The sequence below is a fragment of the Corvus cornix genome, chromosome 12 (assembly GCF_000738735.6).
Source record: "Corvus cornix cornix isolate S_Up_H32 chromosome 12, ASM73873v5, whole genome shotgun sequence".
NCBI lineage: Eukaryota > Metazoa > Chordata > Aves > Passeriformes > Corvidae > Corvus > Corvus cornix.
The window spans coordinates 7,162,118-7,175,174 of NC_046342.1; the positions used below are offsets into that span (position 1 = coordinate 7,162,118).

General features: G+C 36.1%; 1 protein-coding gene across 6 annotated transcripts in view; it reads left to right on the plus strand.

Annotated features, from left to right (window-relative positions):
* Positions 1-13,057, plus strand: part of CACNA2D3 (calcium voltage-gated channel auxiliary subunit alpha2delta 3) — a 396,804-nt gene that overhangs the window by 145,912 nt on the left and 237,835 nt on the right. For all 6 annotated transcript variants that reach the window (XR_005602956.1, XM_039558917.1, XM_039558915.1 and 3 more), the window contains exon 5: positions 11,206-11,368. Coding sequence is in view for 5 of the 6 variants with exons in the window: in XM_039558917.1 (XP_039414851.1) it covers positions 11,206-11,368 (163 nt within the window). In the remaining variant the exon portion in view is untranslated. The remainder of the gene's footprint in view (positions 1-11,205; positions 11,369-13,057) is intronic.

The window sequence follows — 13,057 nt, forward strand, 5'->3', positions numbered from 1 at the left end:
TGGAAGTACTCTAGACGTTTGAGAAATAAGAATATCAGGGCTAATCAGGAAAAAACATCAGTGAAATAATCTTGCTGCTTTCCATGGAGAACTGTAAAGCTGGCTGCATTTTCAGGGCTGTTTTCTCTTTTGCTATTTGTTAATATTTGCTTGACAGAGTCCTGCCCTACAGAAATTACTATGAGGCTCAGGTAGGAGAAACCCCAGCTTCACACCTGAACTTTGTCTGGACGATGCCAGTGTTGTGCATTAATATCTTGAGCTGGGAGCACAAGAAAATGTGTTGATTTTATGGGTCATGAACTCTCAGCACTCTGATCTCTTTCTGAATGTCCTTAGTGCAGACCTGGCAGGTGATTTGCTCTTTGGCCACTGCTCTCAAGAATGCCTGGGTGCTGAACTCTGCCAGAGCAACTGCTGTGGAGAAGCACTAAAAACCAGACTTATTTCACCTTCTCTGGCACAGTCATACACAGGATTTGGGGGTGGGTATTAAAATGTGCAGATGCAAACCCTCCTAATTCTTCTGTGCATAAAAGTGGTATTGTATAAGATTTACCTCTTAGTTATGTATATGCTCTAAGATAAAGGGACAGCTATTATTTTCAGCTGCAGCACCAACCATTCACATCAAAGTCTCTGCATAGCTGTAACAGAGATGAGAAGCTTTTTTTAATTGAATATGTTCCTTCAAATATTTATGGCTTGTCACTGTCTAACTGAACCCAAGATGCTGACAAATATGCAAGTCATTTGTAAAGCAGTTAAAGTACAGGATATATATAAGTAGAGACATTCTTCTGATTAGAAAATAATCTTGTATTAATAATAAGTCTTCCTGTTGTAAAATTCTTTCTAAATACAGTAATATTCCAAATGGGAATTAGAGATATTTTAGGGATGACATTTCATTATTTCCAATCAGCTTTACTATAAACAAACCCTGCAAATTTTCAGTGTCAGCATATAGCTCAGGTAAAACTAAGCTCATATTTGTGCTCTGAGTACCTGAATGTTTGCTGAGGATTTATCCATGGCATATTTCTGTTTCAGGATGATGTGTGTTACATTAGGTGTTTGAAATGGCATCCATTAGCATAAGCCCTTCTGTGAAAATATTTTTGTCGCTAAAGTTTATAGGTCTGGTTTAGGTCTCTATGTTTGTTTAAACTACAGATCAGTAAAAGGCTGAGATGTGCATTATGTTTCAGGGTTTCTCCAGGATATGTTGTATGTATTGTTGTTCAGATCCTTGTGTGGTCCAGCCATGCCATATATTATTTCAAGAAAATAGTTAATGACAAGCTATTGCTTAATGAAGTGCTTTCATGGCACCTTATTTAGGAGGGAGGATCTTTTTTCTGGCAGTTGGACGCTTTTGTAACAATATCTACTGTAATTTTTCCCTTGGAATCCACACAGAGTAAGTCATCTGTGCAGCAAACTTATGTTGGGGAAGCCTGAATTAATAACCTCTGGGTCAGCTTCACGAATTTCTCATTATTCCAAATACCTTTTCCTGTTGGCTAAGCCTTTTGTTCAAGATGACACAGAATTGCAGTGGTTACAGATGGCTTATGACCTGGAAAAGGCTGTTGGCAATACAGGTACATTTTGTCACACATTTAAAATGAAGCAAGCACGGAAGTAAAAGTCATTAAATGTAGTAATTATCCATGAAAATAACAATTAAAAACAGTAAATATGTTTATATTTTTATGAATATTGCTTTAGCTGTGGCAATAAGCTCGGAGCCAACATATTCAAAACTGATAAATCTCTTTTATAAGGGAGTATGTTCTAGTAGCACTAATCTTTATTTCTACAATAAGCATTTAAAGGCAATGTAGGATTTTCCTGCCAATCATGATTAAGAAATTTATATAATATTTTTACATTCAACTCTTCTCCTTCAATGTGGACAAATGCAGTGGAATTTATATATCTCTATGTCATGTTTTCCATTGAGAAGATAGTAAAAATTAAGAAAAAGTGTTATTTGTCCTTAAAGATGCCATTCTTCAGATGATGTTCTGACAACAAAAGTTGCATGCTCTTAGATAAACATCTGGTAGGATTGAGGGATTCTTCATGTTTTTTGTTATATGAGCATTTCAGATTCATTCGTGTCTGAATGATACTGTGTTCTCTCTCATTATTTTCAATTTATACTTTACAAGAGACACAGGAAGGGAGCAGTGAAATAGGAAATTAGGTTGTTTAGAGAAAGTAAGAGAGCTACAAAATGTTTTTTAAACTGTTTAGATGGCTAAGAGGCCCCTATGTGTGTGATCTTTCCTGCTGAGCTGAGGGGAATGCATAAATACAAGATGTACCCAGTCTGGACTGCTGCTGTCTGCTGGGGACTTCCTCAGCTCTCAGCAGATGCTTCACGAAAAGCCCATCCTAGGAATGTTTCTTGGATTCTTCAGAGTCTTTGGGAGATGTTATCTCTCTCCCTTCTTGAACCTGAACTTCCAGTGCTTGTAAACAAGACAGAGCAGCAAGCTGGATTGTTGGGGAGATGATTATAAAACTACCAGTTATGCTGTCCCCCAGATGGGTTTCAAACTGGAAATTTGCTTCTGGTTGCCTTAATTTGCCTGATCTGCTTTTCTAAAAGTGTTTATCTGTTTTAATTTAGAATAGATAAAATTGTCACACGAACTAGAGCTGGAACATGGAAATGGTGGTAGTGTTTCTGAAAATCTGTCATTTCTTCAGCTGCATTCACAGAGTCTCACACTATGCTCTGGTTTGACCATAACTCTGTGTGTAGGATTCCAATAGCAACACAGTGCACAGCTCAGTGAGTGTCCCAGTAAATTGTTCTGTGAGTATCTGAGAATTTAATATAGTGAAGAAATAGTTGTCCAGACTCCAGATAGTTTCATGACGTTGCTCTGACAAGTTCAGTTTATGTAATGTGTTCTTCTATTGCTGCTGTTCTATTTTTCATTGTTGGTCTGTCTTTGCTTGATGTGAAAAATAGGTAGAAGTTGAAAACATAAAAGAGACCGTTTTCATATTTCATGACCTTAACTGCTGGGCTCTACCACTCATTTATTCGCACAAATTCAGGATAGGAATAGTGTGCAGATGTTCATTTTACCCACACAGGTATTTTGCAATATCCAAGATCTTAACTTGCCCCCTCTTTCCACCCTCCCTTGTCTCCCAGCTCTCTCCCAGGGCAAATAAAAACTAGTATTTGATGTAAACCTGCCTCAGCTGGTTTATGTGGATTCTGAGTTTCTGTATCTAGGACTCATGCTTGCTGAATAGAGTCAAGAAAAAACTTAGTGTGTGACATGAAAAAGTATTTTCTTTGTGTCTTTTTTTAAAACTTCATTTATGCAATTAATACAAAGCAAAATGGTAAAGAATAAGAGAAGTGTACATGCAAACTCTTTGTGATACTCTGCGAGATGTTTTTAAACACTTCAGACTTATTTTATGAATAAAATAGATGCCATTGTCCTTCCCCCCTTACTCTAGAGACACATGTTTCTTTTATTAAATTAACTCATCATCATGGTTTTGTTATTTCAACTGTGGGCTTAGTTAACCAAATTTCTGTATTGCTTGAGAGAGTCATTAATCATTTGAAGAGGATTTGTATATGTTCGGTTGCTCAACATCTCATCTCTCACTTTTACTCCCAAATAAATTCAATAACGTTGCACGTGTTCTTTTGCTTTCCTTTTTGTAGTCAATAATATTAATTTAACCTCCTGTGTGTTAGTGGGTGGTTGGGAGTAACAAAACAAAGATGGGATTGTAGTGAGCACCATGAAATTCTGTTCTGTTCTAATTCTTCACCATTTAATTATTTTGATTATCCCCAGTTGGTCTGAAAAAAATAAATCTGGTAAAGTACATGTTTAATACATCATTCAGAGCCACGGTTAGTGTTCAGATGTTGCCTGCTGGATTCGAACTGCTTGTTGCTTTCTGTATTTTTGGGAACAATTATTAACCCCCAGGCCAGCACAAGGTTATCCAGGCTGTCCTGTCCCTGAGCATGTCATGTCGGGGAGGCTGCACAGTCCTCGCTGAGCACAGAGCAGCAATATATGTGTGGTTTAGACTGAAGAGTCTGGGTTAAAGTTGCTTCTCATGGGAGACAGAGAAGATGCAGGGCTTGGGAAATATTTTTTTTCTTCCTGCTTGGAAGTAGGAATGAGGCACTTAGGGCATATGATTGTAGAAAGGCACAGAGAAGTCGCATAACGTCTCCACCGATAATTAGAAGCAGCCTTGAGGTTGTCATCAACCTGAATGTGTCAGATGAGCTGAACATGCAAAGAACAGCACTGATTTCACTTTAAAAGTTTTTGTCTTATCTGTGGAATAGTTTGCTTTTCTATCTCTATAGCACGTTTTAAAATGTATGGATGGTGGTTTTTTAATGTTCTGCATAGAACACCATTCACTGGTTACCTTGTGGCAAAGTGAAAAACATCGGAATATATTAGTGCATTGATTTTGAAGCAAGTCTGCCATTTTGCTCTTCTCTTTTATAGTGTTATTTTGCAGAAGTTGTTGATCCTTCTTGTTCATTAGCTTGGTATTAGCCGTAGGGCTTTCAAGAGAAATGGAGAAATCCTGTGGTTCTAGCTAGTAATAAAAATGGTATTAAAATGAATTAAAATCTTGCAGATTTTTTGCATCTGTAATGATACCCATATGGTATAATTTGTTTAAGAAGGCCAGCCCCATAACACTGGTTTGGGGAATATTTGAGTTAGTGGAATTTAGAAGAAAGACATCCTGACAACCTGTTGGCGTGTGTTTTGCTCAAAGTATTCTGCGTCTCTGATTTGGCCACACTTATATCAGTGGGATACTACTTCAAATCTAAAAATAAAATCAGACATAGTGAAGGTTTTAATGCTCTGAAAATATTATGACTCTAATCATGGCTTACTGTGTAATGTTTTTTCTTGGTTTTCCTAGTTTGAAAAGGAAGACTCAGCCCTGCCGCAGGATGGAAGTAATTGCAAACTTGATACAAATGTGTTCAAAAATGTTTTTTAACATCCCCAAGCCTTCAGAATTACCTATTAGTCTTCCCTTGTTTTCTTTGATCTTGCACAGTTTGTCCTTTTGGAGTGAAAAATTTTAGGCTAATTGCTGCTTCTTCCAAAGTATTGTTTACATAAAGCCCAACAAACCTCTCATGTTTATTAGTAAGAAAACGGAGCCTTTTAGTCGTGTATTTCTGAAATGGAAGCATAAGTGTAGAGCTCTCTTCCAAGGCCATCATGGCCAAGGAAGCTCTGCCTGTGCTGAGGCCAAAGTGGAAGAGCAAGGGGAGCTGAGAAGGGGCTGCCCCAGCCCCAGAAGTGTTCCTGTCATGCTCACACAGCAGTATGTGCAAGACGTGATAAGCCTTATCAGAGTCACGCTACCATACTGGTAGATTTTCCAGGTTGGGGATTTTTGCCTTTTCACCCTTTCCCAGCGTTTGACTATAACTAGGGCACAGACTTTCTGGGATTGGGGGTAACTTTGTGGGTTTGAAATGCTCAACCTTCAAAAATGCACAGACTCTACAATTATTGTGTGCTGGTTGCAAGATGATTCACTTAAACCATGAAAGTCTTGTTTAAAGTTGCTCTAGAAATTTTCAGTAAGTTGCTTCCGTGCTTTTCTGCATCTCTAGGAGCACAATCCATAGCTCTGAACCCGCTCATCCATGCAACTGGAATCTTTTTAACCTACACCCACTGGGAAATGGGAAAAATTATGATATCACCAGAGTAGGGATTTGTTGTGTTCTTTAGCAGGAAGTATTCCTTGGAGGTTTCTTATGGGTGTGAAAATGAACACACTGAGCATCTGCTCTTCTAGACCCAATAAAAGTGTTAGATATCCAGTAAGGCTTGTCAAGGTGTCCAAAATATTAAACTGAAAGCCTGTAACATAAGTGCTTTCTCCTTCCTTGTTTTATTTACTAAATTTGAGTGACCAAAGAGTTTTCATTCAGTCTTGTGACAAAGAGGAGACTCTTGAGAGCTTTTGCATGCAAAAGTAAATATTTTTGAAGTTATTTATCTGTAAAGTAAAAGGAGGCTTCATCTGAAACTTGTAACCTAAAGTGATGTTTTTTAACTTTAATGGATGATTTCAAATAGCCATCATAATTACTTTATACATTCAGTGAATCAGTTAATCCTTACAAGTCTGAGACCTTGATGTGTTATCAATTTACCGCTGTAATATATTTTATACTATAATGAAGTATTATTTATTTATCCTCTTTTACAGCAATTTTAATAAGGTAATCATATTGGGAAGGAATGTATAGCCTGAGGAAAGGTCATCTTAATTTGATTGTGTAGATCAGTTGTTTTTTCAAGGATGCAAGTAATGTTTCTGTACTACTTCCATAATTAAAGGGGGACTGATGACAACTTTTCAAATCCCAGGTGTTTTTTGAGTCTTGCTGCTGAATAAAGACATAAAAAAGAGGGGGAAAAGGTGCTGGATGTTCCTACAGAGGAACAAGGAGGAACCTTCAGAAAATAACTGGAAATTATGAAGATTGTACCTTACAACAAGAGATGCTCTTTTCTCAAAAGCTTTTCAAAATTCAGAAGTTTTTATTGAATGAGCCACTTTGCTTTTATGGCCTTTTATATTTACTTGCTAAACAGACCAAGTGATCAAATACAAGAGCTTTCATCATATGCTTCAAAACATAGATTCTCCTTACTGGACAACAGTCAGAAGAGATATTTTTGAGCCTTGGAAACAGACATGCACTCAGATGTTTGCCTCTTTCACACGAGTACCAGAAGGGGGACCAGTCTCCCCAGTGTGTTTGTAGTAGGACAGCCTCCCTCAGAGTGGATAACTTTTCTCATTTTACTTTTCACATGTCATGAATCTTTCTGTTTTCCTAAGGGATCTGTCCTATTTGTCAGTCTTGAGAAAATAAACTTCTTTTCTTTTTTGTTTAAACTCTGATGATAATAGCTATTTTGTGCAACTATTGTAGATGTTTCAAATATTGTGCATTTCTATCTGGCTGTGCTATTTCATGCTAGATTTTGCTTTCCCCTTAATTTTCCATGTTATTTGCTGCTACTTCATTTTCTCTCTGATGCTCTAGCATTTTTAGGCTCAATGTAAATGCCATAAACTTCCCTTAATTTAATATCTTTCAGATACATTTAACTTTCTCTTTAGATGAGCTGCAAAGCTACAGAAACACTGTGAAAATCGTTCTTGAGTAGTTAGGAATTATCAGTGTAATCCCAATATTGTTCTAATGCTGGCTCCTTAGTGCAAATCATCTACATTTGCACCTTCCTGGTCCTCATTTCTCTGTGAATGAGACTTTTTTTTGCTGTCTTGGTAAAAATAATTTCTATAGATTAGAAAAAAAAGAATCAAACTAAAATTGTGGCTTGCATTCTTTCATGCTGTTAAAAACCAAAAGACTTCACCTTAAAATGCAATGAAAAAAACTGATACATGTTTACTCTTATGTGCCAAGTACTCTCTAAGTTGCAAAGGCAGTTTGCATTAGGCTGTATCTTTTAAGTTGAATAGTTAACATTTATATTTAAATAAATATGCTGTTTACATTCTTAACAAATATTTGATAAAATACTTAGGCATCACTAGATATCTATTTACAGAATGATAAATATAAAAGGCAATATAGAACATCAGTCTTGTACCACACTTTGTACAATATTACAATTATGCAAGATGCGTGCAATACTTTTCAATATTACACCTAAGGTACTGAAATTTTGTTTTAGACAAGTATCCATTGTAAGCAATGTCCTTGTTTAGCTGAGACATTGTGCCAAAATAAGTGGCTAAGCTGCAATAGAGAATTTTGAAGTTTCCTTCTTACCTTGCAGATCAGTTCTCGCCTCCAAACTACCCGTGTGGTTCTCATTGCAGGCCACAAAATTTGCACTTCTCCGGTTTTCCTATTATATATTTTGAACAAATTAATTTTTGTTGTAATTAACATACATCTTTGGCAGCTATCCTAAGCGATCACATAGCAGACACTTTTTTATTGTGGCTGAAGGTATCTTTTGTTTTAAAACAAACTTGCCTTTGCCTGTCAGCATGAATGAGGCTGTAAAGCAATTTTGTGATCAATTCTGTAACAGCCCCATAAGTCTGTCTCTGTCTCCTGTGATTACAGGGTATGGCAGAGCAGCCCAGGGTTCTGTGGACTGTCAACAATAGGATTCTTTGGGGTGTCTCAAATATGGTCAGCTCCTTGCTGGGGCAGAATGGTCCAGTTCTTGTTCTCTGGGCACTGATCCCTTTATATTGGCTTTCACTAGGAAAACCTTCTTTACAGGGATAAAACCAAAAACTGAGATTCCTATTTGCCTTATTGTCTGATTATTGTGCTACAGTGTAGGCTTTCAAAAGGTCAGATCAAACATACAGAATGATGCAGATACTGCAAAGGGATGTACAAACAAAAAACCCCAGTGTGTTTACTTGAGCAAATCTAAATGCACAAAAGTATAAAAGTTGATTTTTAGTTCTAACAACTCATATAACAGCTGACATGAAGATTTCCATGCTCACCTGCAGGTCTCTAGGTATGGCTGGAGTAAACTCATCTGTTGGACAAGTCGCAGTAGAGATGAGTCTACTCCTAATCTCAATAATTATCTTGTTTATTAGACTAATAACTTTCTGGCGTGTTATACTGTGTGCACTCAGAACTCACCTAGTTATATCAAAGACTGACCTCCACTGACAAGATTAAATTGAAGTCATTTTCTCTAAGAGCTTAGGTAGAGTATTTGTGTTGTCAGCAAACAGGACTTTATCCTCTTTCCCTTGGGCTTTATCTCAAATGCAGTGTTAGAATGCCAGATGGATTTACTTTAATATTTTTTCTCCAATTTTTAATATTCTTTCAGCTGTCACACTCAATAATTTCCTTGGAAAGGAAAAGCCCAAAAGAAGCCATCGTATAACAGCTCGGCTTCAATGACGATCTTTTTCAGTTGTACTTTTGAGCTGCATAAATTACCTGATGTTTAATCCTTAGAACTTGCAGGACTGTCTTAAAAATACTACTTTTGTGGGCTTTTCGCTTGCAAAAAAGCCTTTAACAAACCCAAGCCAACTCCCCCTCCCCCCTGATCAAACAGAAAAAAAACCAAAACTAAACAGGAAAATATTAATAATCTGCAACAGCATAAGGACTACTTTATGCTACAATTGGCTTAACCCCCCCCCCAACATAAACCATATTATTGCATATACACTGGTAGAACTGAGAAGAGAAAATACAGACTCAGACCAATAAATCAATGAATACTAAATCAACTGAAGAAACAATCAGTCCTAAATACCCTTAATTGCAAAATAAGTAGTTTCTTTTTTTCCTTTTTTTTTTTTTTTCAATATAGCAGATTTTAGTACTTGGCTAGCTTTGCCACTTGCAGAACTTGATGAAAGAGGTTGCCTACTAATTAACTTTTTTGGGAAAGGAAAAAACCCAATGAATGAAATGAAATAATGTTTTTTCAGAGCTGATTTCAAGTATATTCTGATATCCTTATTTGAAATTTGTCCATTTCTCCTTCCATTTACAAAGTATTATAAAAAACCATGGACAAGTAAAATTTACATCCTTGAATTCACTAAGTCTGGATGTGAGTTACCATAGAAATTATTGCATGATACATACCTTCAGTTCAAGAACAGTATCTTGCTGCATATTCTAGTACTGAATACTTTATCCTCAAATGTAATCTTTTACCTAAAGCATAATACTTGAATAAAACTTTTTTTTATCAAGTCAGATTAGTTTCTGTTAAGCTGCCTTTTAAATACTGACCTGCCTCAGTCTTTGTTATATGATTTATGGTATGTGGAACCCTGAGGTTGTCCAGATATTTTGGTTATACACGGAAGTTCCTCAAAACCCAACATGAGCTCCTTTTTATTCTACTTTCATTTAAAATCCAAACTATGGGTTGGTCATTTTGAGAAACCAAAAGCTAAAAGTGCAGGACAAAGAAAGCTGCCCTCCAAGTAAGCTTCCATTGAAGGTACTGTTTGAATAATTAATCCTTTTAGTGGAGGTGTATAGGTTGTAAGATTTTAATGGGCTCTTGATTAGTAGAATGAGTTGCAGGTCACACTAAGAAAGAGTGCTTGTGAAAAGCCTTGGAAGTTTTTGTATTTGCTGGTCTGTTTTAGTTTTGCAAATAGTATAATATATTTATTCTTGTACAAGTTGTGTAAATGTATACCACCTGTGAAAGCACAGATTTATGTTTAAATATTATGTGCATTTATTCTCAAATGGATATTAGGACAGGGGCTCACATTTAAATTAATGTGATTCTTCAAAGACACTAAACTTTGGCCTCTTCCAATTAGGAAACACATCACAAACTGTTGTCAAGGGTTAAGGTGTTTAAGAGGTTAAAAAGGAGTCTGTACTGTTTGTTGTTTTCAAAGCTTAGTAAAATTTCTGGTTAAACTAGGTCATAAAGAAATCAGTATTTTTATCTAAATTGCCTTTGCTTATCTGGTTATAGTTCTGTACAAAACAGGCCAATAGTCTTCAGGAATCTTTAACAGGCAGTCGATAATTTCTTGTTCAAAATAAGTCCCTGCTAAGTTTATATGTCCATATTAAAGTATGCATAATTTACAAGGCCAACTATGATGTACATTTCTAAAATTCAGTATAAAGCAAATAATTTTAGGAAATGTCAGTCAGTACATATCAAGTACACATCTACAGCTGTAGTTAATACTCCTGTGAAGAAAAACACTTATTTTTTCAGGGATTAAGTTCAGCACTAATAGCAGTTCTTGATCTGGTGGAAATAAGCTAAACAGAGAGATCATAATTAGGTAATCATCCAGAAAAATATTTAAATCTAGAAAGCTGTGTATTAAAAATAGTACATATATTGTTTATGATTAGAGCTTTTCTTGGACTTCCCTTAATATTTTCAGGGCAGTCAGAAACAAGAGAGGTTTTTCTTGAGATGTATTGATAAATCTGTTTTCATAAATGTACCTGTATGAAGAGTATAGAGGGAATCTGAGGGTAAAAATTTCTTGTTCTGCTCCTCTAGCTGGAGATGTTAATCAGTGGATTCATAGATGTGTTAAACCATTCAAACCCCATTTTTATGCTGAATGTGCATTCTGAATAGAGATTGTGGGTTTCTGTTGCAGTATGAATACTTCAACGCTGTGCTTATAAACGAACGAGATGAAGAAGGAAACTATCTGGAGCTGGGGAAGGAGTTCATTCTGGTGCCAAACGACCACTTCAATAACTTGCCTGTGAACATCAGTCTGAGTGATGTCCAAGTACCCACCAATATGTACAATAAGGGTAAGAAAAGAGCTGCTTTATTTTGTCATTCCACTGGTGAAACAAAAGCACACCCTTGCTTAAAAATGAAGCTGTTGATTAACTGTGTAGTATCTGTCTTTTCCAGTTGGCCATAACACTGAAATTTCTGTGGAAGAATGTTTTAAGTATGACAGTTCTGTAATATCTTTTGTTCTGTGGCAATTTGGCAGTTTAATGAGGTTAATGATTTGCATATGAGGCTTGCATGAGTTCTGCCATGGAGTATGGCAGAATATGCTTATTTTAGTGGATTATTTTCCAGAGTTTTCGAATCATTTGAACAGAGCTTACATTGTCACTTACTGGTTGTATTCCATCTTTGCTGAGATCTAGAATTGTCTTTGAAAGATATAGGAGAGTTGGAGGGGAATACTTTGTTAGATTTATTCTTTCAAACTCCTTTCTAGCAGTATATGTTCTATTCTAGCTCTATATGCACAAACTCTGCTGGGAGCTTTCAGACAATATTAAGAAGGAATATTTTCTACTCCCCTATTTGGCATAAGTGCTGCATAGATCATAGCACTAGCAACCAGCAACATTAGGTATTAGAAGTGATAGACTTCAGTCTAAAAATTGGGAATGTAAACTAAACTCAGATATACATTTACTCATTTTCCTTTTGCCATTTCCCTTTAATTAGACAGCAGAAATTTGTATTTTTCCAGTGCTTATGAAGCACCTATCTATTTATTTTTCTTAAGCCAGTAATAAAAGAAAAATTAAGAAGGAAAGCGCCAAAGTTTCCTAACAATGTCTACAGTATATTTGTCATTGGTCTGTAGAAAGCTGCCTAATCTCATTATCTGGTTCCTCTTCTGTGTTTTAACTATACTAAAAGACATCTAAAAGGACATTAAGTGCTTTCCTCTTAATACATTCCAGGCTAGCAATTGTGGTAATCATGCAAGGATATTGTGTAATCACAAATGCAAGGCAAATTAATTCAGATAAATTGGTCTGGTAAGAGAAGTAGTGAATATGAGAGCTTCTTTTCGAAGTTAGGATTCTGACTTGAGAATCCTGAGAAGCTGAAACTCCTACAATAAAGTCTTAAACTAGGGATGAAAAAATAAATCTTCTTAGAGAGTATTTGAAAGGCTGTGAAATTATTAATGCAGGATGTTTTGAAATACTTGGAAAATGCTTAAAACTTCTAAAGGTACCAAAATGCTTTTTTTGTGCAAGTGCTGATATTTATTGAATCCAGCTTGTCTATAAATTAATTCATTTCAGAATTGCTAAGGAGGAAAAAGAAAAGGTTTGTGAAGGAATATAGAGGTCAGGCAACTGTGCTTTTCTGGAGAAGGAAATTATCCTGAGTAGTTAGTGACAGCAGTAGAACTAAAGAACCTTCAGGTATGTCATACATGCTACTACTGTGCATAGAATGTATTTTATATGCTGATTACTTATTGTTAGAGGCCAAAGTCAAAGGGCTTGCTGCATCTTGCTTTGGCTTCTCATACAGGGATTTTATATGGAGATGGGGAAGATAGAGCTCTGTGATGATTCCTGGTTTTACTTTGTCTAATTCAGGCCATACAAAATTGTCGCTTTATGCAGCTGCAGGAAAAAAACACATTTTTTAATCATTTAAATGTATTCCAACTGCAGAAATCTGGTTTGTTACTGGCATTTTCCTTGCACATGGACATAATAATCTTT